General features: G+C 29.2%; 3 protein-coding genes and 1 non-coding gene across 7 annotated transcripts; all 4 read left to right on the forward strand.

Annotated features, from left to right (window-relative positions):
* The first annotated feature begins 1,244 nt into the window (after positions 1 to 1,244).
* LOC130666251 (UPF0488 protein CG14286) lies at positions 1,245 to 2,105 on the forward strand. The gene is made up of 2 exons (XM_057467061.1): positions 1,245 to 1,426; positions 1,518 to 2,105. The coding sequence occupies exons 1-2, from the start codon at positions 1,406 to 1,408 to the stop codon at positions 2,070 to 2,072; spliced, it is 576 nt and encodes a 191-aa protein (XP_057323044.1). The 5' UTR covers positions 1,245 to 1,405; the 3' UTR covers positions 2,073 to 2,105.
* A 259-nt stretch (positions 2,106 to 2,364) lies between these two features.
* Positions 2,365 to 2,437, forward strand: Trnar-acg (transfer RNA arginine (anticodon ACG)). The gene has a single exon. It is a non-coding gene; the product is annotated as a tRNA-Arg (tRNA).
* A 29-nt stretch (positions 2,438 to 2,466) lies between these two features.
* LOC130666250 (threonine--tRNA ligase 1, cytoplasmic) lies at positions 2,467 to 6,546 on the forward strand. Of its 2 annotated transcripts, none has more exons than XM_057467060.1 (5): positions 2,467 to 2,770; positions 3,140 to 3,220; positions 4,212 to 5,767; positions 5,851 to 6,140; positions 6,217 to 6,546. In XM_057467060.1, exons 1-5 carry the CDS (start codon positions 2,720 to 2,722, stop codon positions 6,363 to 6,365), a joined length of 2,127 nt encoding a protein of 708 aa, XP_057323043.1. In that variant the 5' UTR covers positions 2,467 to 2,719; the 3' UTR covers positions 6,366 to 6,546. The 2 variants fall into 2 exon arrangements, with proteins under 2 accessions (XP_057323043.1, XP_057323042.1); XM_057467059.1 differs by lacking the exon at positions 2,467 to 2,770 and adding an exon at positions 2,777 to 2,912.
* A 956-nt stretch (positions 6,547 to 7,502) lies between these two features.
* On the forward strand, positions 7,503 to 21,806 carry LOC130666299 (zinc finger protein ubi-d4). Of its 3 annotated transcripts, none has more exons than XM_057467138.1 (9): positions 7,503 to 7,724; positions 7,805 to 7,914; positions 9,252 to 9,491; positions 9,571 to 9,776; positions 9,869 to 9,938; positions 12,569 to 12,724; positions 14,870 to 15,376; positions 19,099 to 19,211; positions 20,127 to 21,806. In XM_057467138.1, exons 1-9 carry the CDS (start codon positions 7,645 to 7,647, stop codon positions 20,256 to 20,258), a joined length of 1,614 nt encoding a protein of 537 aa, XP_057323121.1. In that variant the 5' UTR covers positions 7,503 to 7,644; the 3' UTR covers positions 20,259 to 21,806. The 3 variants fall into 3 exon arrangements, with proteins under 3 accessions (XP_057323121.1, XP_057323123.1, XP_057323122.1); XM_057467139.1 differs by having other exon boundaries at positions 7,506 to 7,724; positions 15,044 to 15,376; XM_057467140.1 differs by lacking the exon at positions 12,569 to 12,724 and having other exon boundaries at positions 7,505 to 7,724; positions 15,044 to 15,376.
* The last annotated feature ends 58 nt before the right edge of the window (positions 21,807 to 21,864 follow it).

Here is a 21,864-nt window from a genome sequence, read left to right on the forward strand (position 1 = left end):
GAGACACTTATCGATAAGATTTAATAAAAATTACTTCCATACATTATAATAATTGTGATGCGGCATAATAATTTTTCATAAGAGCATAATAATTTTGTGGATGCTTCCCTTACTGTTTCAAGTTTCGTCGACAGCATAATAAAAATTAGTAGGTTTTGAACCAACATTTTTCTCCGTGTACGTGGCTTAGCCCAATGGACAATGATGCGCCTCAGCATTCGTATGGATCCAGGTTCGAGCCCAGCGTCATCCTCAATATTAATCATCAACCAAAAATAAATAACTGGTATTTTTTTCAAATACATCACTAGTCAACAAAGCTGACACTTCTATATCATAGACTAATCATCAGAACAGAACTAGAAACGATAAATCTGCGATGTCGCAGCAGCACAAGCCATCAAAAATTCCAACACTTGCTCACACAATCACTTTTAAAAGATTTTTTTTTATAATTTATGTTTGTAAATCTGAATTATATTTATTTATGATCCTGAAGTTAGCAGATAATTAAAAATTTTTGATTTATTTTTTAACAAATCAATCAGAAAAAAAAAAAACAAAAATAAAAATATGCACATGTAGAGAATTTAAAAAACTACAGGTGCAATTTTTTCAAATTTTTTTTTTCTTATAATTTACTGTCTAAAATAAAATCCAAAAATTATTAGACGTCTGCTAAGTTCAGTATCATATTTATTTTGCTATTGTTAGCAATAAACAAGAATTCGAACGGAAAAAATGAAACCGAAAATATGTTTTTTAAAAATCTAGTTGAGTGTCCGATTGCTACCTGCAGCATCCAGCTCTACTATACATTTTATTACCAAAATAATTTTTGAATATAATTATTTATTTTCTTACCTGAATTGATTTCTTGTTGACCCGGTTCTTTTAAATTCATCAAATAATTATTTCAATAAACAATTCATGAAAGTTTGGCTGCGGGTCACCTGCAAATCTATACAAACAATTTTACACATTTTTGACACGTCTATGAAAAATAATTTTTTAAAGAGCTGGGTAACTTTAATTTAATTTATAATCGATAAAAAGTGTCATCTTACTAACATTTAATATAAATTTCCTGATATTTTATATTTTAAAAAACTCGCGCGATTGCTGGTTTTCTTGGTATCCTCTCACACAAAAGCAAGAACTCTAGATTTCCGAATGTCGCCTTATAGTTTGTCACCAGGTGGCAGCATCTCTTGAAATAATTTTCTGGTCTTGAATTAAAAAAAAATATATACAATCCAATAAATAAATATGTGATATTAATACGCACATGTCAAAAATTATTTTCTCACCATCTGATACTCGAAATTTTATAAATTATTTGCAAAAAATAATTATCGAGATTTAATAACAATAAGTAATTAATTTATTATTTCAAAGCAATAAAATGCCACCAAAATTTAAACCGGTAATTATTTGAATTATTTATGAGGTTATATTTTATTTATTTTTTATATTTACATTAAAATTAAACTTGAACTTATTTATGACATCAACAGGGAGGAAAAAGATTTCCGCCAAAAGTAACTCCAAAGTCTCACCCACCCCAAGCATTTCATGATACTCCAGCGTCAACGAGTTCTCCAGGCCTAGATGAAGAATCTGAAAATAAATTTGAACTCGAATTGTGTTGGTGTATACAGCAGCTAGAACTAGGAATCCAAAGCGGAAAATTAAAAGACAAACAGCTTAAAGACACTGTAAAAAATTTAAATTCATTAAAAAGCAATAGTGTGGCTCTAGTACAAAAAAGACAAATAATGAGAAGTACTTTTGGGGATTATCGCTTAAAAATGATTGAAGAAGAAAAAAAACTTGGGAAATCTGTGACTCAAGTTAAATTTTCATCAGTAAAAGCTAAAGAAAAGTCTGTCTTCTTAAGAAAGTCTCACTGCTCTGATAATGAACAATCATCATCATCATTACCATCAACATCAACCAGTCAGACTAATGGAGAACAAACAACCGAATCCAGTCAAAGTCTTTCGTCTCTATTCCGTAAAAAACCAACAAATGAAACTTTTGCATTTAATTTCAATAATTCCGATACTTAAAAAATAAAATTTATCAATTTTCATATTTATAAACTGTCTATATTTTTTTTAAAATTATTTTACAGGTTCCTGAGTAAAACCTCCGACTTTTGATTTTAAAATATTAAATAAATTCCACAATTTTTAATTACAACACAATCCTGCTTAGAAAATCTCGAAGAATCCATTAGATTCTCATAAATTCCTATAGAAATTTTATAAGAATGAATGAGTTCATTATAGTGAGTGAAATTGTCATTAATTTCACTAAAAATATTTTAAAAACCCCTAAGAAGTAACGGTATCACAACAAGGTCCTGTGGCGCAACGGATAACGCGTCTGACTACGGATCAGAAGATTCCAGGTTCGAATCCTGGCAGGATCGCATTCTTTTTTTATTCATTTAAAAATTATACTTGACAATTTACTCTATTCAAATTCAAATTTTAAATTTTTCAAATTATTTAAACAAATAGAAATAAAATAATTTATATTTATTTATCAGAGGTAAAATACATACGTGTCGTAGTTCACTGGAAGACTAGTGGAGACATCACACAATACAAGGGCTAAAAATATTCAGATCTAAACCAACAAAATTTTGTTCGCTGTCTGACGCAAGCATTTTTATAAAAAATTACAACAAATCATCGGCTGAAAATTAATAATGACTGAAGTAATTAACGGAGTTGAAAATCTTGAGATTAAGGGTGAAAAGGCACGAAATATTATTATTTACTTTGATATATAAATATTTATTTTCATTTTATACATATATGTGTACTTGTGGTACACAAATGTTGAGCATATTGCGGTATCGAGGTTGTATTCAACGGGGTGTTAAGTGGAGTCACTACTGGGTTCGTTTCTCTCGTCTGTTGCTTTATTTCCTTTTAATTTAAACAAATATTATTTTTTTTTCATTTATTCTATAAATTAAAAAAAAACTTGTGAGTAATTAAAAACCCAGATCAATATCTGACGTAACCTCAAACGTGATTGCCGTTTATGAACGAACATGTGACATTTTTTAAAACTATTATTTTTTTTAATATTTATGTTAATTTTTATTTATTTATTTTTTTAGACCAAGATGAAAGCCAAGAAGGAGAAGATTGCAGAGAAGAGTAATCTTTCGGAGCTCAATCCATGGCCGTCATTTATTCAGGTACAGAGTAACAATCATTGTTACCCCAAGTAGCACAGAGACGACTTTTAAATGTCTTAAAAAGGACAAAACAATTTTGTCTCAAAGCCAAGTTTTCTTAAATAAATAAGACGTACAGATTTTGGTCCTAGAAGTCATAGAATAATTCAAGTTCTTTTTCCCGTCTTGAAAAAATTTTCTAGATGACTTATTTGTAATTTACTTTTTGCTGTCAATTGTGTCAAGTCTTTTAAGCAGATGTTTTTTCATTGACATAAGATTCTGATCACTGGCAACATTTTGGTACCTTATCGATATGTCCCTAGTAACACGTATTTGAGCAAGATTCTGGAGTAAGTATCTTGAGCAAGACCCTAGCTACTAGTGTCTTTTTCTACGTATGTGTCTTTCGCAAGATTGTGTATCAAGAAACCTATGTCGAGATTTGTGTATAATTTGCTCATGGTATCGTACGCAACAATATTAAAGGTATCTTGAACACGTGGAATGAAACAGTGTCTGACGCATTTCTTGCACCAGTAACTTACAGCAGGTACTTACTTATGACTTGCGCAACTACTTTCAACTGTAGTCTTCCTCCAGAATTGAGTTATAATCTGGCACGAATTTCTTGCGTAACCCTGATTAAAAAAAATGATTAAAAAGTATTTAAAATGATTTGTTTTTTAATCATTTTTAATACTTTTTAATCCTTCAAATCATTTCTAATCCTGTCTCTTATGGACATTTAACGTGTGAAATCATTTTTAATTATTTTTTTTAATCAGGGAAGACTGGCACGAGGCTCGCAATTTAAATTTGGTCATAAGAATCTGCAGCAATACACATACGTAGAAAAAGACACTGGCACCTATCGATCTTGAAAGCAGACTTGCTCAAGAATTTAAAAAGATATCAGCATGAAAACTGATATCTTATAGATGTCGCAAAGCCGTGAGCCACTTGGATTTTTGTTTTATCATTCTAATTGCTGATAATTTTTGTATTGTAGGATCGAATAAAGATGTGGGATGAACTAAAAGCCAAGTATGAAGAAGAACTAGCATCGAAACCAGTAAAAGACATAACAGTAACTCTTCCTGATGGTAAGCAAGTTAATGGGCAGTCATGGCGCACTACTCCGTATGATGTAGCCAAAGGAATAAGTCAAGGCTTAGCTGACAACACGGTTATAGCGAAAGTTAACAATGAATTGTGGGATCTGGACAGACCACTGGAGGGTGATTGTAAGCTGGAGTTATTAAAGTTTGATAGCCCAGATGGTCAGCAAGTATTTTGGCATTCAAGTGCTCATATATTGGGCGAAGCTATGGAACGTGTTTATGGTGGTTGTCTTTGCTATGGTCCGCCAATCGAGAATGGATTTTACTATGACATGCATCTTGGAGATAAAGGAATATCAAACCTTGATTTTCCGTACTTGGAGTCATTGTACAAAAATATTGTAAAGGAGAAGCAGCCTTTTGAACGTTTGGAGATGAAGAAAGAGGATTTGTTGAAGATGTTTGAGTACAATGAATTCAAAGTGAGGATACTGAAGGAAAAAGTTCAGACTCCGACGACGACGGTCTACAGATGTGGGCCACTTATTGATTTGTGTCGAGGTCCTCATATCAGACACACGGGCAAAGTTAAAGCTATTAAAGTCACTAAGAACTCATCAACTTACTGGGAAGGTAACGCAAATGCAGAGACTCTTCAACGTCTTTATGGTATCAGTTTTCCTGATCCGAAGCAGATGAAAGAGTGGGAAAAATTCCAAGAGGAAGCTGCCAAGAGAGATCATCGTAAGATCGGTAAAGAGCAAGAATTGTTTTTCTTCCATGAACTGTCACCGGGTTCGTGTTTCTTCCAGCCTCGGGGTGCTCATATTTACAATACTCTTATTGAATTCATAAGATCCGAGTACAAGAAACGCGGCTTCCAAGAAGTCGTTACCCCTAATATATACAACAGCAAACTGTGGCAGACTTCTGGACACTGGGAGCACTATGCTGACAATATGTTTTCCTTTGAAGTAGAGAAGGAGACATTCGCATTGAAGCCAATGAACTGTCCAGGTCACTGTATGATTTTCGATGTCCGTAATCGTTCGTGGAGGGAGCTTCCACTGCGATTGGCTGACTTCGGTGTTCTCCATCGTAATGAACTGTCTGGAGCTCTTACAGGACTCACCAGAGTCCGCAGATTCCAGCAAGACGACGCGCATATCTTCTGCACGCATGATCAAATCAGAGACGAAGTTCTTGGAGCCCTTGAATTCTTGCGATGTGTCTACTCGGTCTTCGGGTTTTCTTTCAATCTGTGCTTGTCTACACGTCCAGAGAAATATCTGGGAGACATTAAGGTTTGGGATCAAGCTGAGAAAGCTTTGTCTGATAGTTTGGATACTTTTGGAGAATCCTGGACTATCAATCCCCAAGACGGTGCATTTTATGGACCGAAAATTGATATTACCATCATGGATGCTTTGAAGAGACCCCATCAGTGTGCTACGATTCAACTGGATTTCCAACTGCCTATTCGTTTTGATTTGTCTTACATCAAGTGAGTCACTGATTATTTTTTTAATAATATTTTTCTTGGTAATGATAATAAACTTTTCTGACATTTGATATTAAACTTTTTAGTGAAAAGGGAGAGAAGACCAAGCCAGTAATAATTCACAGAGCGATTCTTGGTTCTGTTGAACGAATGATTGCCATCCTTACTGAAAGTTACGCCGGAAAATGGCCATTCTGGTTGTCACCTAGACAAGTTATGGTCGTTCCAGTTGGTCCTCAACTCGATGACTATGCCAATGAAGTAAAAGAGAAGATCTGGGACGCTGGATTCATGACCGAAGTTGATGTCGATCATAGCGATACGATGAACAAAAAGATCCGTAACTCTCAATTGGCGCAATTTAATTTTATTCTCGGTACAAATAATATTTTAAAATAAATTTGAATAGTAAAATATATCAATAGAGGTTCTAAATTATTATTTTATTGCAGTTGTCGGAGAAAAAGAACGCGCTGCTGGTACAGTCAATGTCAGAACGAGAGACAACAAGATTCATGGTGAAATATCAATTGATGATCTTATTAAAAAGTTTACAACTTTCAAGGAAACAAAAGACCCCCACTGTGAAGATCATTTTTAAAATATTCTTATATTTATTTTATAGGATATTTTGATTACTTACACTAGGGTATAATGACAACATGATTTATTTATTTTATGCATTTTCAATATTCTTGACACATTGTTGAGTTAATATTGTATAGAAATACTTTTTCATTATTCACAATTTAAATACAAATAAATTTTCCGCTTAAAACAAATTTTTTTTTTTATTTATATATTTATCAGGTCTTATATATTTTATAATTACCTTTCTTATGTACAACCAGTGATTTATTATATACTTTTATTGTAAATCTTGACTAAAATTTCTACTGAAGTTAAATTATCTACTTAATTAAAAGACAATTAGTAATTTTTTGGTTTTCTTTCCCAAGTTAATTACAAAAAAATAAAAATATGCACATGTAGAAAATTAAAAAAACTAAAAGTGCAATTTTTTGAATATTTTTTTTTTAATAATTTGACGTTTTTTAAAAAATATAAAAATTATTAGACCTCTGCTAACTTCATTATCGCGATTTTACATGATATTGAAGTTAGCCGACGTCCAATAATTTTTTGATTTCCTTTAAAACCATAAATTCAAAAGAAAAAAAATATTTTAAAAAATTGCACTGAATTGCATTGAATTTTTTTTTCTACTAATTAATTACAAAAAAAAAAAATCTAAAAATATGCACATGCAGAAAATGAAATCATCTGTAAGTGCAATTATTTGGAGTATTTTTTTTTTATTATAATTTATCGTTTTTTAAGAATTTAAAAATTAGTAGATGTCTGCCAAATTATGATACCGAAGTTAGCCGACGTTTAATAATTTTTTGATTTTTTTTTAAGCAATAAATTATAAAAAAAAAATATTTGAAAAATTTGGACCTGTAGTTTTTTAAATTTTCTACATGTGCATATTTTTATTTTTTATTTTTTTATAAATTAAATCGTAGAAAAAAAAATCCAAAAATTGTCAATTGTCTGCTAATTTCAAGATCATGATTTTACAAATTGAGAAACGTCGAGGAAAAATTTAAAAATAATTTGCCAGAGTAATTACTGATTTAAAAATTTTACCTGGTGACTGAGATCGTTCGTATTCGGGTAAATTCGTAAGTCGGAGAGTCTGCGCATTAGCGAAACCCGATCCAAGTATTGACGGAGCCGATTCTCGGGCACTTTCGGATCGTTCTCGGTGTAGCTCGTAGCTCGTTTTCACGGGATTCATTTTGCTGTTGTACGTGGTGATAAAGACTGTCGCCAAGACGTTTTTAAAAGGCCCGAGGACGCTTGGGCGAGCCAAAATGACGGCGGTAGCAACGATACCGTCGTCTCACTCAATTATCCAGGTGGTAAATGAATCAAATTTAAATAAAATTGAGAGGTTAGTATTTTTTTTTCTCATTCATAAAAATATTAATAATAATAATAATAAAAATATTTATATGAATTACGGATCCGCAGCTTTCTCAACGACACAGCCTATAGGGAAGCCATTGAAAATTCGTCAACGTACAACAGCAGACTATGCCGAGAACGAAGACTCCGTATGCCTTTCCTCGACTCCCAAACAGGTTATTTAATTTTGTTGCTCATTTCTTTCGTAGTATTTAATTATTTTAATTTTAAAAACCAGTGCGTGGTATTTAAATGTCAGATAAATATCTATAATTAGGACACTTGGTTATTTGTCGTAAGGTAAAAGACCGATTACCCGCTTGCTTTTAATTGGAGTGAGATTAAAAGTCAATTTAAATTTATAAATTAAATGAATAATCACAGGGTAGAGGTACCGCTTTTGCCCAGTTTTGAATATGAGTGTGAATGCAGCAAGTTGTCTATTTTTTAAATTTTATAATAAATGAATAAAATGTAAATGGAGTAAAAATTGAAAAATGCATGGATAGATAAATGCAAAATACGTACGTGCACTTTTTTAATTCGTTCATTTTATTTTATTAAAATTTATATGATATTGAAGTTAGCCGACGTCAAATAATTTTTGGATTCTTTTTAAAAATATAAATACTAAAAAATTAAGTATTTTTAAAAATTGCACATATAGTTTTTTAAATTTTCTACATGTGCATTTTTTTAATTTTTTTTTTCTCATAAATTTGTTGTAAAAAAAATCCTAAAATTATAAATTGTCTGTTAACTTCAGGATCATAAATTTATAAATTGTCTCATGTCTGGATGATACTGAAGATGGCAGACGTCTAATAATTTTTGAATTTTTTTTTACAACAGTAAATCATAAAAAAAAATATTTGAAAAAATTGCACCTGTAGTTTTTTCAATTTTCTACATGTGCATATTTTTTTTTTTTTTTTTTTTGTAATTGATTTGTTGAAAAAATAAATCCGAAAATTTTTAATTGTCTGTCAACTTCTGGATCATCATGTCTAGTACATTCACACTCATGTTTTGGATACTTGAAAAATTTAAATAAAATAATTTTCAAAAGACGCAATGACATAATTTTTAAAACTTGGATACGTCATATTTTAATATTTTTAGATTCATAATTACTTATTTATCAATAGTAATTTTTTACTATTAAAATTATGAGTGTGAATGTAGCAGACATCAGATAAATTTAAAATTATTAATAAATGGAGTAAATAATTAATAAATTAAAATTTTTAAAAAGTGCGCATTTAAAAAATTAATAAGTGCATTTTTTATAAATTTTATTTTTTTAATTATTTACTTTATTTATTTATAATTTTAAATTCGTCTGATGGCTGCTACATTCATACGCATTTAAAATTATAAAAACGCATTAATCAGTTAAAGTGAGCGACCAATGATACTGACCGGGTTTAGGGACTTTGATTTAAACTCCGTCTGAGTTATGAAACTCTAAAATGGCTAAAAATTTATAATGATAATTTAATCTTATTTGTAGGAGTTGCCCAGAACCATTCGGCTCTGTTTATGTGTTCAAGAGAACGTATGCCTGGTCTATTACACGGTCAAATATACACATATCCTAGTAAAAGATGGAGAAAAAAACGACGCCAGTACCTGATGCATTATTTGCACCCAAAAAGAGGAGTTAGAGGTGATCTAGATGACGGTATTGAGGGAGCTGATGGAATAATGGCGGGTATTAATGATGATTCCAAAGAATCTGCTGCTCTTAAAGGTATTTATCTAAAAAAAAAAATGTTATTTAATTATTAATTATCACTTATTTAATACGACAATAATTAATTTTTTCACAGACGAGCACAGTAAAGATGGCTGGTACTACGATGAGCAAGATATGATCGATATCGACGCCTTCGACGAACCAGACCAAGACAGTGATTACGACTACGAGGAGAGTTACAGCAGCAAAAGGAAACGAAGAAGACATCGGGGAAGCGGACACCATCCGGCGAGAAGTCATCCGCCTGCCACCGACAGCCCTGGGACCAAAAGAACGAAAGTAATATCGCTAAATTAACACACACACACTAGTACTACTGCTAATGTATTGTTACTTAACAAAACTAATTATTGAATAAATAATTTTTTTAGGGTGGCGGACGTGGACGGAAAAAAGCCAACTACGATGTCACTGATTCCGACAAGCCATTCGTTTGTGACCGTAAGTTTAACCACCGATACAACTACAAATGACCACTTTTTTCTTACTTACTCGTTCCATTTTTTTGCAATTACTGTTATTATTCACTTACCACTTATTATTTCCACTAAGCCACACAACAATAACGCGCGTTGCGTTTTTGAATATTTAAATCAGTTCGTCGTTAAAATACTACTACTACTACTGCTACTACTACTATTACTACTACTATTATTACTACTACTATATTTTTTCACCATATCTGCGCCGAAAGCTTAAATTCCTACCCTGTCTAAAGGGAAGAAAGTCGTTCTGTTCTTTTCTAAGACAAATGATAAAAATCAGCGCGTGCGCGATTCTTCCCCCGGGTAAAAATTTAAACTTTCAGGTGCAGATCTGGTGAAAAATCGTATTCACACCACGGATAAAAGTAGAACGTCCAATCGGCGTGTTTTCCACCCTGGCCTTCGGCTCAGGTAAATTACACACGCATGCACGTCCTACTTTCCTCCCTAGGTGGGTAATATACTAGTTTTTATTACTACAATTAACCGCGCAAAGGTACACTGATTACGTAGGTATTAATATACAAAGGCTCGATCAAATTAATAATAATTATAATAATAGTTACTATTATTATTATTATTATTTTTTTTTTTATTAATAATTAGTAAATTGGGGATTCTGCAGTTTCCGTGGCGCCGCTAAATGACCGTGAATTCTTGTAGTACTCGACGGATTAAGACTTTCTTAAAGAATAAAATTTTTCGATATCTCGATTAGTTTTTGAGAAAAATGCGATTTTTTACAAAAAGTGAAATATTTCATAGATTTTAAAATTTTTTTGTATTTTTTTCTGGAAAATGCATTTGAAGACGAAAATTTTGAAAAAAAAAGTCTAAATTAGTCCATTTTTGAAGAAGTTAGTTAAAAAAAAGTCTTATTTTGTCAGTTCTACAAGAATTCGCGATCATTCGGCGACGCCACGGAAACCGCAGACTCCCCAGTAAATTAAATGACTGTAGTGTGAACAGATTTTTAACAACAGAGTGATTTAAAATATTACGACAGGAAGCGGTCATCCACTTTTATAATGACACGAGGAGCTTTTTATCCTCTTATTTATTATTATTATTATCATAGGTTTTCCATTAACTTGCATTCCGTAATATTATAATTATTATTTATCTTTTCTCTCTTTAATTTTTTTTTTTTTTTTTTTTTTTATTTATTATTTTTAAATTAATTATTTCATTCATATCAAGTGGCTGCAATTTTTCTTCGAGTTGAAACAGCCAAATCGTATTACCAAAGTCCAAAAAAAATTACCATCAAATTATCATTAGATTTATTATTTAAAAAAGTAAATTTATAATTTATTGTTGTTAAGTTTTAAAAGAGTTTATTGCGAGCAAATTGTTAGGATTATTTGAATAAATAAAATATGTATATTTTAATTAAAAATATTAATAATATTAAATAAATGTAGTTATTTATTTATAAAATTAATAATTTATCTCGAAGAACAGTGACAGTCACTAATTAATTTAACAATTTTATTTATAAAATTAACGTTTCCTCCCTTTTTAAAAACAAATATATAAAACAAAAGTCCTTATAGATTAACTCGTATGTTGCTTGCCATCTGTTTAATTCTTCGTACAAGTCTTGTTATTATTATATATATTTATTATATTATATTAGCAGAGCATCTAAAGACATTTGGTCAAAAATAAATAAGCTCTTAAATTATTTCATTTTATTACAACGCAACGGCTTATTTATTATTTTTTTTTTATTATTTCATTTATTTATTTATTTTACTACAATTTTTTATTAGTAGAGTTTTCATAAAAATTCACAAATAACCAGAGTCAAAAAAATTAAATATCAGCTTATGGACATGGGCCAAATATCTTGGGATTAAAATTTAAAACTTAAAATTAACAAATAGTTAAAAATTTAACAAACGGATTGATAATAAATTTTAAATAATTAAATTTTTAAATAAAAATGAATAATTAACAAGAATGTGATTGATAGGTTCACTCTGTAGAGAGCTGATATACATATATATATTATATAATTTAAAGTAGGTGTATTACGAAGCATCTCAAGCCTTGCATTGTATTAGTTTTGCTTTTTGGGCTGACAATTTCCTTCACTGCTTGTCCACATATAGAACATATATATATATATTTAACATTAGGTGGATAGGGATGTGTATTAGTGGCAAATCAAAGAGAATAAGTAGGAAAAAAAATTAAAAAGAAAAAAAATAGAAAGAAAGAAAAGAAAAATTTAATTATTTTGAATTAAATTTTAAATAAATTTGAGCAAAAGTAAAAGTAGAAAAAAAAACGGTGTGCAAACGCTCTCGTACCTTCGAGCTTTGTCCCCTTAATTTAATCCCCGCCCTTATTTCTATTAATTACTTATTATTATTATTACTATAATTTTATTTCCGATTTAAAAAAAAGTCCCGTTAATTTAAAATAAAATAAACTAAAAAAAAATTATTTTTTCTTTTGATCAGTTTTTTAAAAAAAATTCCTTTATTTAAAAGGAAAACAAAAAACAAAAACAAAAAAGACAAAAAATTTTTTTTGCATTGGATGGTTTGGGGGAAAATAGTATTTGCACTTTTGCAGTATGCAGCGCACGGTATAAAACCAGACCTGGTCTGGTCTACCATTACGGTCATTCCCACTCTACTTCCTCTGGTGATCCTGCTAAGGAACTAAGTCCCAGTCCTGCCGAAGTCGAATCACGGAGCGTTGCAGACACCGCTGCTTCGGACCAGCCAGGTTGGACCCAAAATCAGCTCAGTTATCGCAGTTTCCTTTAATAAGACATTTCTCTCTAAAACAAATATTTAAAAAAAAAAAAAAAAATATTAATACAAAGCATTAAAAAATAAATAAGTAATTCCCATCTCTCTTCCTTACTTTTAGTCCAACCGATGAATAAAATTATTATTAATATCAATTTTTTTCAAATGAAAATTTACACATTTTCATGCTAGCCATCCATATATATATATTTACATACATAAATATATATGTATACATACATAATTTTTTTTTAATACTATAAATATATATATATACATATATATTTAATATCAAATTAAATTGATAGCAAATTGATAAGTTTTTTTGTAATGAAAATTGGAATCTAAAGAGCGAGAGAGAGGGAACTAGAAAAAAAGAGAATATGTAAAACGTGTGCATTGCAAAACAATAATATACTGTCTAATTTTTATTGTTCTATACATGTATACTACTTTTTAAATCTTTGTGTTCATAAGATTGTCTCTATATTTCTTTAGTTATTTTTTGATTTGTCTTTTTTTTGTTTAACTTTTGATTTTTATTTATTTTACATATTATATATAAAAACAAAATTATTTTTTTAATTTTTTTTTTTTTTTTTTTTTATATATTTTTATATTATATAATTAGACGCTTGTTAAGTATCACGTTGCATTCACTGACCAAAGAGTTAACGAGTTATGTTTTTTTTTGTGCACCCCCTAAAAATAATTGTTTGAAGTAGACTTAAATGAATAAAAAAATGAATTAAAATGTTTTTTTTCTTTTTTTTTCTTTTAAAAAAAAGTATCCATATTTTTTTCTGTTATTTCTCGTGTACTTCCGCAGAATATAATCGAGACGCCTTCGATATCTGGAACTCCTCTTATATTACCAGATAACAAGATACGAATGAGGGGATTATCTCGCGATTAAATATGAAAAAACCACTCGGCCAGTCTTTGAGCATACACATATATTGTGAGAAATATGATAATGCGTTGTCATTTTATTATATTTTTTTTTTTCATTATTTAATTACATCATTTAGTTTGCAATGGCATGCAGCACCATAAGTTTATTATTATTATTAATATAATAAATATAATATATCTATATAATTATATTTAATATATATACATAAATAAATTTTTTTATTTTATTTCAAAAAATAATTCAAATAATTTTTTTACAAAGCGTTAAAAGTATGCGTGTTTTTCATTATTACTGTTCATATATTTTTTATTATTTAAAAAACAAAATATATATAAATAAATATAATTAATTTGAAGCATGAGTTTAATAACTGATCAATGGATGCAACGAGACGATAGATATTAAGAAAAGAACAAGAATCAATATGGATAAAAAAAAAAAAAAAAAAAAAAACAATCAAAGAATTATAAAATCAAATGCTTCGTTTGCTTTTACGTAACTCAATTTTATATTAGAAGCGAGTTTATTTAATTTTTGCACGCGAATGCTGAATGCTTCGAGCACGTAAACACACGAGATTAAACGACTTATATTGCAAGTCGCCTGCCTGACTCACGCATTTTTTTTTAAATATATAAATATATATATTTAGTAAAGTACTTTACAATATATTCAAATAATCAGATTCAATAATTATATAGTAATTGAAAAAAAAAAGAAAGAAAACAAAACATACATTTACAAATAGTATTCTTTTGAACACTGGATTTTGGGTTTTTTTAAAAATTTGTACACATTATTAACATTGGTGTTGGTGATGGAATGCTCTTGAAATTTAATAATGCATTACTTTTCTACTATTTATTTATCGTGTCAGTGGGGTCGTTCCTGCTTGTAAAAAAAATTGATTCCGTTGTCAATATTTATTATTAATAATTTTAAAATAATTTAAATTAAATGTCTTGATAATTTTGACTAATTACCTATGAATTAATTAATGTAGTTGATAAATATAAATAATATGTGCAACGGAATCAATTGTTAAGATTAAAATAATAAAAAAAGAGTGAGAGTGCGTAAGGGAAAGCAGAGAATGTGAGAGCTAAAAAATAAAATATAAAAAATATGATTGTGGAGTCAGTGTGCATGATTGTTGGATAGTGAGAAAAATCGCAACTGGGTATGTGGTCGGTTTGTGATTAGGTGGTACACGTCGGGGTCGACAGAGCACAACTGCCTCGTCGAGTACCTCGAGTCCCTCCCCTGTGGCAAGTACGACCCCGGCTGCCGGGGCACCGCCTCAGCCGCAGCAGCAGCAGCAACAGCTGCCGCCAGCGGTTCAGACGAGTGCCGCTCCAGCCTCACCTACTGTCTCAGCTCCTAAGGATGATCAACAGCAGCCCCAGCAGATGCCTGTACCCTCACCCGGTACCGTTGCTTCATCACCCTCATCACTGAGGCCCGACATCAACGTCCCTGGCATTGGTACCGGTGGTCCTGCCGCTGGAATTGGACTCATCGGTGGTGCCGGCGGCGGTACCCCAACTCTCGGTGGTAATCATCCAGCAGCTGGACAAGTTCACGACAAGAAGTCCGGGAAAGCCGCCCAGCCATCTCCCTACTGCGATTTCTGTCTTGGCGATGCGAGGGAAAATAAAAAAACCGGCGGTTCCGAGGAGTTGGTCTCTTGCAGTGATTGCGGTCGTTCAGGTAAGATTGAGGAAAAAACAAAGCGCAAGTACACGAGAAGGGCCAATCACTATTAAATATTTCATGTGCTTCTTAGATACTTTATATATTTTTATTTATTATTTAGCTTTTTATTATTATCTTTCATTTTTATCTTATTATTATTATTATTTTTATTATCATTATTAGTACTAGAATTATCATATATTCAGAGGCTATTTATCTTTCTGTTATACTTTTTATAATATCCTCTGCATTGTTACAGGTATTTGTGATTATAAAACGTTGAAGAATTAATAGAAGGTATTATTGAGCGTCAGTGTTTGTAAATTGAAAAAAATATTTATCATATGAAACTTAAATTTTTTTTTATTCACAGTAGTGTATGTTAAATTTTTTTTTACTCGTTACTAAAGAAAATTGTTTATTACTTTATTAAGTGTAACAATGCAAAGTTTATTATGAAGTATAGATAAGCTGTAGTTGTTTTTAAATAAATTCATACGCGATTATTTTATTTGCTAATAATTGAACCACGAGGCTGTGTTCATTGTATTATAAATAAAATATTATTATTAATTAATAGAGACTTGCTTATATCTTACTGCTTTTTTAAATTTATTTTATTATCAATTATTTAAGATTTATTATATTGAGTAATAAGTAATAGATCAAAATGAGCTTTATACGATTTAAAAAAAATAATAATAATAATAATTATACACTAGTCAAGGCAGCAAGATCAAAACATCTATTTGTCAATGGTGCAATTTTAACGCGGCTTAAAATTTTTTAATTTCAATTAATTATTTAAAAAAAAACGTAACCATTAAAAAAATTTTTATAGGCAAAAAAAATATAACTGTGATTAAAACACAATTTATAAAATATTGTAATATATAAATTTTTTATACAAATTAAAATTTATAATCGTAAAGAAATAAATAATTCAGGTATCATTCCATTGACAAAGAAAAATTGATTAAAAAAAAATAATTTATGATTTAAATTTCATACAAAATGTCATTTTAAAGTAACAAATATTATTTAACATTATCATACATTTATACATGTATATTTTATTTGAAATATTAAGTAATCACTGCGAGTTATTATTTTATTTAACTTACGTCTCGAGTCGAAAAGTTTTAGCATTAATTCAGACTGAATAAACTGCTAACCAACAGTAGAAAAAAATGAGTCTGAACTCAGACTGAAAGCTCGTCATATTTAACTTTTCAGGACCATCAGGCTGAAATTAAGCTTGAAAATAAAATCAATTAGTCAGGCTATTCAGTTTGAGAAGAGCGTCAAATCAGGCTCTTCAGTTTAAAAATATGTTTAATTTTAGCAGTTTGATCAGCTTGAAATCAGTGCAGAATTGAGGTTTTTCAGGTCTAAATTGTGCTCTATAATGACAGTGTGGCAGTTTCAATTCAAGTCTAAATTTTGTTAAATAGCAGTTTATTCAGTTCGAAAATAAGCTTAAAAGTTAAGGGCTTTCTCAGACAGTGCCCCCCACTTTTTAAAAATATGCAATGACTTTCAACTGTCATAACCGTATTAAAATTTTGATAATTAATTAAAAAAAAATTAAAACCTTAATTGAAAAAAGGACAACATAGTCGTAATTTCGTTGAGATACAGAATTTAAAAAAAATTACTTACAATTGATATCAATTGGGAGTTAAACGAAATTTGTTGAATAAATTTTAGCCAACAAAATTTAAAAATTCTAATTATAAAATTGACATGACGATTTTACTGAAATTTATTTAACGAATTTTGTTTAACTCTTAATTGATATCGAGTGTAAATAATTTTTTTTTTAATCTGTATATCGGCGAAATTACGTCTACGTTGTCCTTTTTTGAATTAATGTTCTAATTTTTTTTTTAATTAATTGATAAAAATTTGATACGCTTATGACAGTTGAAAATCATTGAAAATTTTTAAAAAGTGGGAGGCACTGTCTGAGAATGGCCTTAAGCTAGTTTTGAACTGAATCTACAGGTTATTCAGCTTGAATTCAGTGTCTTTTCAATTATATAGTAGGCTGTTCAGTTTTAAAACAGCCTGAAAATTTAACGTCAGTTTGAAGCTTAAGCTTATTCAGGTTGAATCCAGCTTTAATTTAATTCCACTAGCAGGCTGATTAGTTTGAAATAATTTCAACTCAAAGGCTGAACAGTTTAATTTAAGGCTCAATTAGGCGTAGTCAGTTTCATTTAAGGTTCAGTTAAGCCTAATCAGTTTGAAATAATGCTGAAACTTTTCGACTCGGGGTATCACTCATTATTGGGCATTAATTTACAATAATATTTTAAAATAATTACTGTTACTAAAAATAATAATTAATGTCAGTAGATTATATATATTTTGTTTCTACGTTATATATTTTAAATATTAAATATCATGCTTCCCATTACTTTTTACTCACAAATGTCAACTTATTATTATTTATATTATTATTATTATTATTAATTTACATACAAGTGATAACGATTATATTTTTAAAAATATTTCCAAGGCCTTACTGAGAAAAAATAAAAAAAGGTCATACAATAAACGCCGAAATAAAGATAATGATAAAATAAAAAATAATAATAATATCAGAGGAATTAAATAAACTTCATAATGTATTTAAATAAATGTAATGGGAATCAAATATAAATTTAAATTGTATCATAACAATGAGCTTGCCTGATAATGTTGTATACACACGCAAATTACTCTCGGATTTAAATGAGAGATATTTAAAAATAGTTGATAATTTAAAAAAAATAATTGAAAATTAACAAAAAAATGAACCAAGTAATCATAAAATTAATAACAACCATAGTTAAAAAATATATAAAAAAATGAAAAATATTTTCCTCAATGGAAAATTAGTTCCTTCCTGTTATAAAACGAATGATAGAAAAATAGTTAATTTAAAATAAATAATTAATGACTTGTTGTTAGGTAATTTTTATTGAACAATATTTAAGATGCTTATCATAAATATTTATAATTTGTAAGTAGTGTAATTAGGATAATTAATTAATATTATTAAGCAATCTATTGAAAGTGAGTGTGTGAGACTTTGACTAATAAGTTTTTTAAAAAGAAAAAAAAATTATAATAATAATGATAATTTTTTTTTTTTTATTACGAGTATGCTAAAGAGAGAGTGTGATTTGCGACGTTTATATTGTGCTGCGCAAGAGAAAGAACGTGAACTATTCCAAGGTACGCCCTGCTAATTATTCTTACCATCTATTACTCAAAATGAGAAAGAGACAAAGTAAAAATAATAATACGCAACGTCGATTAATTTTAAAAATAATAAATGAATTTATTTAAAATAATTTATCAAGATGAAATAAAAAATACTTTGTGCGGAAATATTGTAGCGTTTCATTATTACGGACGTTTAGTGCTGAGGAAAGGTGAAATACACAGTTAATCGCGATAATCATAATAATTATTATTGTTAATTATTTATTGTAACACAGGGATCAATGTCTGTGTGATTTTTTAATTTTCATTTTAATATTCAAACCGGTTTATTTTATTTAAATTCAAAGTATTTTTGATTAAAAAATATATATAGAAAAAAGTTATGCGAAAATAGCTTGGAGTTCACTGTTCTTCGGCACAAGATAAATGTCCTGGCACCTTTCTGCTCTGGCCCTCCAGTCAAGTCTCCTGCTCCAGTGATCCTTAATTTTATCCCTGACCAAGTTGAATTACTGTTGTAGGACATCCAACGTGTTTGCAATTTACTGCAAATATGATTGTGTCTGTACGTAAGTACAGGTGGCAGTGTATCGAGTGCAAATGTTGCTCCATTTGTGGTACTTCAGACAACGATGTGAGTATACGATATTTTTATGATAAAAAAAATTTTATAGTAGACGCTGAGTTTTAAGGGGGATAGTCATTGTGAAGATGAAAAAAATAGGTGATTTTCGGAAATTTTTTTGACTGCAATAATAAAGGAATTTGGGGATCGGGTTTTCTTTGTTTTGTAAAGTATACATTGAAGATAATTCTCCTAAATTTTCATTAAAAAATATCATGTTGTTACAAAGTTATAAGCATTGCTGTGGAGCACCAAAAAAATTTCCCCCACCACGGGTCATCTCTAACTCAAAAACGGATTATCAGAAACAAAAAAACCAAACGGCGTTGTAATCTGTATGCATGTGGTTATCGTTCCACGGAGGGAATTTTGAAAATTTGGATTTGAAAAAAAATGGTGACATTAAAAATTTTTTCGTTTTTTTTTCTCATTTTTTTGGATTCAAACAGCCCTAAAAATCTTAAAAATCAAAATTTTCAAAATCCCCTACGTGCAACTTTAGCTACTGAATAGACGAATACGGCAAAAAAAAAAGTTGCGAATCGGTTGATATTTATGAAAATTACAGATGCCACTAGTTCAAAAAAAGTAGTTTTGAGAAAAACGCGTTCAAAGTTTTTAGTCGGTGCAACGGTCAGTTGTCGCGCTATCACAAAAATGACTATAACTTGAAAAATATTCGGAATTTCCATATAAAACTCTAGATACATATTTTTGAACATATAAACTTTGATTTAATAAAAAAAAAAATTTTTTTTTCTAAATTTCACAGTGGCTATCCCCCTTAAAATATTTAAATTTTATCATAAAATTTGTTTTTAATCAGAAGCTTTAATTGTCGTACTTAAAAAAAATTTTTAATCATTAATTAAAAAAAAAAAATTAGGCAGATGTAATGTAAAATATTTTGAATAATAAAATTAGGACCAGTTGCTGTTTTGCGATGACTGTGATCGTGGGTATCACATGTACTGTCTGTCTCCACCTCTTGCATCTCCACCGGAAGGTTCCTGGTCGTGTCGGCTGTGTTTAGCCGAATTTCATCGGCGAGATTGAATGCCGCACTTATTACCCAACAACAAAAATAAATAATTAAAAAAATAATTAAAAAAAGTCACGTAGGTGCTGATGATGGCCATACTCATGAACGCGCGTTGATACTCGAGTAAATCCTGTGGCAGCTGTTTTCGTCGCACAAGGGCCTCGCTCTCTTCTTTCCGTCTGCGGAAGATCGGGTACCGTGGAAAGAAAGAGCATTTTTTTTTTTAATTAATACCATTAATTTTTCCTGCTACTACTTTACACATCTATTAACAGTATAATTATTTAAAATCGCTAATTTCATAATATAACGTGCGTTCATTTTTTATTTTGATAACTTTTTTTTAACACTCGATTTTTACCATAAACTTTTAACACTTTTTTTTATTTTCTTAATAATAATAATTATTATTATTAATTTTAATGTAATATTTCTATGAGAGAATTAATGAATGGAAAAAAAAATAAAACAAAGTTCAATCAGTTTCACACTCTCGTTAATTTATAATTACGTCTCAGGCGATGGTGATCTCACAATTAATAATTAATCTATGTATCTAATTAATCTTGATATTGTAAAGTTTTATAAATGAATGCTACTCAGAGTTCGGATTAATCCATTCAAATAAGTCGATAATTAATTAATTAATAAATAATTAAAAAAGAAAGTGTCCATAAAAATTTAAATCAAGTATTTGAAAGTCTTTGATTGATCAATAGCCAAAACTTACTAGATTTTTTTTTTTTTTTTTTTTTTTTTTAAACGTAATAATGTAGCCAGAGATGGAGACTGATTCGCAAATCAATCGAAACCGTTGTAACGTCTTTCAAGATTTGTCGTGACATAATATATGTAATAATAATAATAATTAAAATATGTATTTGAAATTTTAAAAAAATTAATGTCAAGTAATTATTAAAATTATGGTCTAAAAAAAAATATGGACAATATAGTGAAACTGAAAATAGATTATTGTATTATAGATACGACAATACCTTCTAGTTAAAAAAAAAATAATAATAATAATTAAATCAGATTACAATTAATTTATTATTAATGAGTGTGAATGTAGCAGACATCTGACAGCTTATAAATTTTAAATAAATAAATAAAGAAATTTAAAAAAGTGCGCGCACTAATTTTTCAAATATTTAAATTTTAATTCTACTCATTTTATTTATTTATTTAAAAATTTAAAAAATCGTCACTTGTCAGTTTCATTAAAACTCATTATTATTATTGCTTTGAATAATTAAATTAACGCAGATTGTATTTTTTTTTTAAATTATTTTTTTATCTATGACAGTTTTAAATTGTAATGAGAGTAAATTTACAATAACTGTCATTATTTAAATAAATAAAAAGAGAAATTATTAAAGTAAGAATTAAATTTAAAAAAAAAAACAAAGCATAATAATGAATAATTATTGTCTTAATTAATTAAAAAATAATGAGCCAAAATAGAAGGTTGTCTTAATCTGTATAATCATGATACTCAAGCTTATTAAAATTTAAAAATAAAATAAAAAATTAACTTGGAGAATTGTGCAGCTCGATGGCGCACTCGAAAACAAGGCAACTTTGCTTGAAATAAGAAAAGTGAAAGCGAGAGAAAGGAAT

Source organism: Microplitis mediator, chromosome 4 (assembly GCF_029852145.1).
Source record: "Microplitis mediator isolate UGA2020A chromosome 4, iyMicMedi2.1, whole genome shotgun sequence".
NCBI lineage: Eukaryota > Metazoa > Arthropoda > Insecta > Hymenoptera > Braconidae > Microplitis > Microplitis mediator.

Bases quoted from the DNA above. Each gene is read 5' to 3' on its own strand.
- LOC130666299 (XM_057467138.1), top strand. From the start codon at position 7,645: ATGACGGCGGTAGCAACGATACCGTCGTCTCACTCAATTATCCAGGTG. The intron at 7,725-7,804 runs GTTAGTATTTTT...ACGGATCCGCAG, and splicing joins AATTTAAATAAAATTGAGAG to CTTTCTCAACGACACAGCCT. The intron at 15,377-19,098 runs GTAAGATTGAGG...TTACTGTTGTAG, and splicing joins CAGTGATTGCGGTCGTTCAG to GACATCCAACGTGTTTGCAA.
- LOC130666251 (XM_057467061.1), top strand. From the start codon at position 1,406: ATGCCACCAAAATTTAAACCG. The intron at 1,427-1,517 runs GTAATTATTTGA...TGACATCAACAG, and splicing joins TGCCACCAAAATTTAAACCG to GGAGGAAAAAGATTTCCGCC.
- LOC130666250 (XM_057467059.1), top strand. From the start codon at position 2,829: ATGTGTACTTGTGGTACACAAATGTTGAGCATATTGCGGTATCGAGGT. The intron at 3,221-4,211 runs GTACAGAGTAAC...TTTGTATTGTAG, and splicing joins CATGGCCGTCATTTATTCAG to GATCGAATAAAGATGTGGGA. The intron at 6,141-6,216 runs GTACAAATAATA...ATTTTATTGCAG, and splicing joins GCAATTTAATTTTATTCTCG to TTGTCGGAGAAAAAGAACGC.